At 47.5% G+C, this 6000-nt stretch overlaps 1 protein-coding gene across 1 annotated transcript; it reads left to right on the top strand.

The window, feature by feature from the left end:
* Positions 1 to 396: 396 nt before the first annotated feature.
* On the top strand, positions 397 to 3603 carry LOC125525910 (alpha-1,3-arabinosyltransferase XAT2). The gene is made up of 6 exons (XM_048690920.2): positions 397 to 898; positions 1038 to 1202; positions 1316 to 1405; positions 1567 to 1683; positions 1832 to 1900; positions 2116 to 3603. Exons 1-6 carry the CDS (start codon positions 754 to 756, stop codon positions 3276 to 3278), a joined length of 1749 nt encoding a protein of 582 aa, XP_048546877.1. The 5' UTR covers positions 397 to 753; the 3' UTR covers positions 3279 to 3603.
* The last annotated feature ends 2397 nt before the right edge of the window (positions 3604 to 6000 follow it).

The raw sequence follows: 6000 nt of genomic DNA, 5'->3' as shown, positions 1-6000 counted from the left end.
GTGATCGAAACCGGCACTGTAGCACATGCGCTAAAATCCCGCACACGGTAAAATAGGTTCAGCGTGCTAGAAAAACGACATTGAGCGCTGCTTATTTGGTGCGTTCGCTCACGCGCAGTATAAAATGTAAGCTGCTGCAAGAAGGCCCGCCGAATTAGGCATCGTGTTTTTGTGCTTCTGATAAAGCAAAACACCAGCACGGTGCGTCAAAACGCTATTATACAGCGCGCGTGTTGGAGATGCTCTAACAAGCCGGTGTTCTTTTGAGGGGTGCCGGTGGTTTTTCTAGTAGTAGTAGCATATAGTAATTATTTAATTTTTGGAGAGGAGAGGAGGAAAGCCGGGTGGCTGGAAAGAAGGAGGGACATGCGGGAATGATAAGTGCCACCACGCCCGGGAAAGGAAAGCTGCCGATCCAAACCAAAAGCGGCGGTCTGCGCTCCTTCCTTCCCCTCGTCCACACCCCACACCCCTCTACACACACCCGGCAACACGAGAGCAGAGCACGAGCGCGAGCAGCCTAACTCACGCCTCCCCTCCCCACTGTGTCTGCCTCTGCCCGTTCATTCCCTCCCCGGTTCCGTCCGTCCCCACCGAGCTCCACGCATCCGGCCAGCTCCCCCGCCGGATCTGGGCCGGAGGAGGACCGCCCGCCTCCCTCTTCCGCTGCCCCGCATCTAGCTAGCTCGCCAGGAGCGCGCTCGGGGGGAGGAAGAGGAGGAGGAGGGGGGAAGGAGGGATCGAGCGGCGGCGATGAAGGCGGTGGAGCGGGCGAAGCTGGTGCGGAGCCTGCGGCAGGAGTCGCGGCGCCTGCGCCTGCTCGTGCTCGTCATCGGCTTCTTCCTCGTCACCCTCACCTTCGTCGTCCTCTCCAAGCCCGACGCCCTGCTCTTCAACCGTACGCACGCCGCAACCACGATTCTTTCTTCCCTTCTTCGGTTCCTTTCTTCCTTCTCTTCTCGCAAGCAAGAATCGTTCGCTCGCTGGTAAAAATGGTAACTGACCGGAGCGCCCGCTTGCCCCCTCCTCATTCGCAGTGAACGGCCGGCTGTCGGTGGACGACGCGCCGCGCTCGCTCCTGATCCGCCAGGCCACCGACGCCACCGCCGACCCCGACCAGAGATCCGCCGCCGCCGCCCAGGACCCCAAGCCGCTGGACGACTTCGAGGACGCCGAGGCCAACGCCAACGCCAACGCCAAAGGTTCCACCCAATCACCACCTCCAACTCAAATCCTGGGGCCTAGCCTCAATTACTTACCCTACCAGTACTATTTTACCTTGGAATTTCTCGACTGAGATGTCCCATGGCGACAGCGACCCCCAAAGATTCGGAGGAGAAGAGCGCGCTCACCGTCCGCGATCCTCAGCAGAGCGCCAAAAAGGGGCCTGAACCCCGGCTGTTAGGTGAGCGGTAGCCCTCGAATCCCCCAATAATTTCTTTGTCCGATGCCCACCGAGCTTGTTGCCTTGCGATCCCGTCCACGGGCTCCAGATTGCAACGGATTTGGCCTCCCTGAAACGATGCTCAACTTCCTGCTTTATGCGTGAACTTTACTATCTTTTAGGCAGTAGTGGAGGCGAAGGGGAGAAGAAGAAAGGGCATCGCAAGGTCACCCTCCCAACCGTCTCTAACTATACCATCCGTGACGCCGAGGACGGCGACAATGCCAAGCAGCAGCAAGGTAGCTGATTCGCAGTACTTCTCATGTTTCTTGGTCTAGCTGTTGGTAATTAGGTGTTTGATTTGAGAATTGTTAGTTAATGACTGTGATGGTACTTGCTTGCTCTTCTGGTGGGTGTCCTGACTTGACTCTACTGATGTGTCTGCAGGTAGCAAACCGGAAACAGAAACTAAGCTTGAGATGGTCGCCGGCAAAGGCGACGGATCTCAGCAACAAGGTAGTACAAAATGAAAACATGTGCCATGAGATCAAATTCATCATGTGTTCATCTGAATCTGCTGGTTTTGTTCATAATTCAGAGCACACTGTTCTATTGAGTCATCTTGAGCGTGATGTGCACTTTGCACATCTGCAATGAGATATTGGCATATGCATATGTCCAACTCTTTTCTATTTCCTCTGATTCAGTTATCTCCTTCATGCATCTTGCAGATTGGGATACCGCGGAATGGGAGAGCAAGCCGCTTTGTGATTTCTCAAACTTCAGAGCTAATGTCTGCGAGATGCGGGGCAACATCAGGATTCACCCGAACGCGAGTTCGGTGATGTACATGGAACCTGCCAGCTCAAAGAGAAACGAGCTATGGAAACTTAAGCCCTACCCTCGTAAAGGTGATGAGCTCTGCCTCAGCAAAGTTACAGAGCTGACGGTGAAATCAAGCAAGGTGGCACCTGAGTGCACCAAGTACCACAATGTGCCCGTCGTGGTCTTTGCTCTGACTGGATACACTGGAAACCTGTTTCACGACTTCACCGACGCGCTTGTCCCCCTCTTCACGACGGCAAGCGAGTTCAACGGCGAGGTCCAGTTCCTCATCACAGATATGGCTATTTGGTGGACAAGGAAGTACCATGTGGTGTTTAAGAAGCTGTCCAACTACCCCCTGATCGATTTCAACAAGGACACTGACGTGCATTGCGCCAAGCATGCCATTGTTGGCCTTCATGCTTACATGGAGTTCACCATTGACCCCTCCAAGGCTCCTCACAACTACACCATGGTGGATTTCAACAGATTCATGCGCAGGACGTATGAGTTGCCGAGGGAGGCCGTGTCTGCGCTCGGCGAGATCCCCAAGGCCAAGCCGAGGCTGCTCATCATCTCGAGGCAGAGAACAAGAATGTTCCTCAACCTCCCGGAGATCATCGCAATGGCCGAGGGGCTGGGTTTCGAGGTCGTGGTTGAAGAAGCCAATGTGAGCTCCGACCTCTCCCAGTTCTCCAAGGTGGTGAACTCTGTGGATGTGATGATGGGCGTCCATGGCGCCGGGCTCACGAACTGTGTCTTCCTGCCACACAACGCCACGCTGATCCAGATCGTGCCGTGGGGCGGCATAGAAGGCGTGTGCCGGATCGATTTCGGCGACCCGGCGGAGCAGATGGGCCTGCGGTACAAGCAGTACAGCATCGCCGTGCACGAGAGCAGCCTCACCGACCAGTACCCGCTGGACCATGAGATCTTCAAGAACCCGCTGGCTTTCCACAAGGGGTTCGAGTTCATCAAGGAGACCTTCATGGACAAGCAGAACGTCAGGCTTGACTGCAACCGGTTCAGGCCTGTGCTGCTGCAGACCCTTGATCTGCTAAACCAATAAGATAAGAACTACTGATCCGCCATTGGCCATTGTATTAGATGGTTCTCCATACATCTTTTTTTCTTTTTGTTTCACCGTTCTTCTCTAATCTTTTCTTCTCTAGTAAAAATTTGTTGATCGCCTTCTAGTACATGAGCAAGGAACAGAGTTATCTGGCTAGAATTACATGGATATGAAGCTGGGATGTCCATGATTTGTCGTTCATAGCATATTTATTGTCTGGAAATAGAAGAAAAACAATACATTTTTTCTTTGTAAATTGCTGTACACATGTTGCCGTATTGGGCATGGAAATATCAGTGCATGAAGCGTGGTGATCAGGTCAGTGAGGTGGAATGTTCAAGGCCTGCTGACACCGAGCACCAATAGGAGTGCACAAGGTGGAGATCACCATTTCTGTGCTGTGTGATTCATCTGATTCTTCTCACTTTTTTTGCTGTGCACCATTTTTGATCTAATTAGGTGTCAGGTGCTAGAAGTTTGGCTGACCAGGCCTCTTTCTTTCATTTTTATTTTTCTGTTTTTGCTGGTGGGGAAAGCCTATGGTTATTGATCTACTTAGGTGTGATTTGGACGTGCTAAAAGTTTAGCTGACCACGCATTTATTTTTCAAGTTTTTGAAGTTGGCTGACTAACCTTTTGAACCTGCACATATGTTTTGTTGTTGGGTAGTCAACTCAAATAAAACTCTTCCTTCCCTATCTTGCAAGGCGATTAGAGTAAAATCTCCCACCTCGTGATCTCTGCCTATGAGCCCGTGGATCCGCATCCCCTCTGCTTGTCGCTCTGGCAGCCGGCGGTGGGGAGTGGAATCCTGGTGTCAAGGCTTCGGCTAGTAGATAAGTTAGGGTTTTAGTCCTCACAAAGGCGGTGCTTGAGCGGATGGCCACGCTTCATCTTCGAGTCGGTCTTATGGTCTTCGATCCTTCTCAAGTTTGTCCGTCAGGACAAATTAGATGGAATTCCGACATAGATTCCCGTCGGCTCCTCGGAGCGGCGAGGTTATGATTTCTCGACGTGCGTACGTGACAATGAGATTTGGTGTCGGGTTCATGTTCATTGCATCAATTTAGGGGGTTCAACTTCAACGAATGTTGCCCGGGGCGTTGGTTCTTAGGGGCACGCGCACGAAGATTTCTAAACTGTCATGAACAAGATCAGACCGTTTCAGAGAACTTAATAAATTTCCATATGTTTAATGTGCTTTGTACTTTTGTGAATCTTTATAACAAATATGTCTTTGTTTCAGAAAAAAGTAAAGTCAAGTAAAAAGTAGTAGAAAAATAAACAAATCCTAAAACTAAAAGAAAGAGCGAAAAGATGAAACTAATGGTGGGAATTGAATATAGTGAGTTTACCAACAACGTGTAATGTAACCAATAGTGACAGTTGAACATACTGACTTTTGTTTTAACACAGATGCTCACATATGCTCAACCCTAAAGAGTGTCAAATATAGGACTTGAACCCGGTGGGTTGATTTCACAAAAAAAATCTAACCATCTTACACACTTCCTTCATTTTTATATACAAGACCACAAACTCATATTACAGGTACCAAAATAAAATTTAATGCCTTGCTTTGTAAATCAATTTTTTTTCATTTCTTGGATCATCAATACAGTGCATGCATGTAAAGAAGGGATTGAAAGCTGAGTGGAGTGTCATTAGTCTCGCCTCACTTCCACCAATTCAATGGCAAACCCTATATTACGCCCACGAGTGTTTTATAGGCGGCCTTTCGCTCAAACGTATAAAATTTGGGCCGGCCCATTTGATGCGTGCATTAACTCAATTAAATCGACATTTTCTCAAAAATAACATCACACATTAACTCATTCAAATTAAACCTTAAGAAATCTCAACTAAATCCAAACTTTCCTTGTCTTACACTACTTATACCTAAATCAAATCAAATGAAATCTTACCAAAACATCCGCTATAATCAAAGTTGGTTCCCAAAAATAACGTCACACATTAACTCATTCAAATCAAATCTTAAGAAATCTCAACGAAACCCAAACTTTTCTTGTCTTCCACTACTTATACCAAATCAAATCAAATCTTACCAAAACATCCACTATAATCAAAGTTGGCCGGCCCATTTGACGCGTGCGTGCGTTTTTTTCTCTATGCTTCATTTTTTGATTTCTTTTTCACGGTTTCATTTCTCTATGACCAATAGGTTGGTTTTTGCTCGGCATACTATCAAAATCGGAACAGACATGTACGTCATCGTGAGTTTGTAGTGTCGCCTCCATTCAGATTAAACCTCCCCTACTGGTTTTAGCCCACTGGTATTCTACTTGATCCGATTCTTATTTTCCAGATTTAGTAATATCATTATGGGAAAGAATCAATCATGATGATCTCTAATCAATCTTTAAAGACCAAATTTATGGAAAGCCAACATTTATACAAAGGAATTAATGTCAAATGCATCATGGATACATTCTTAAATTATTTGATTATTAAAGAGTTTTTAGCTCTTGATACTTTATTATGGTTGTCGATATATCCATTCACATATCACTCTGAGAAACATTTTTTGTTGAAAAAAAAGATAAAGAAATAAAAGGGGAGTGATTTACCAGTAAAAAGAAGTCGCAAGGTAGCCCGGTGTGTAAGAATATTTTGAATATGTATGTGAGATACAACTAATGTTGAATTATTAAAATATATATGCTCTTGTTGCAACTCACGGGGAAATTAACCACGAATA

This window comes from Triticum urartu, chromosome 1A (genome assembly GCF_056163025.1).
Source record: "Triticum urartu cultivar PI428250 chromosome 1A, HENAU_Tu73, whole genome shotgun sequence".
Classification (NCBI taxonomy): Eukaryota; Viridiplantae; Streptophyta; class Magnoliopsida; order Poales; family Poaceae; genus Triticum; species Triticum urartu.
The sequence above is the reverse complement of the archived record's forward strand: the minus strand, read 5'-3'. Positions and strand labels throughout refer to the sequence as shown.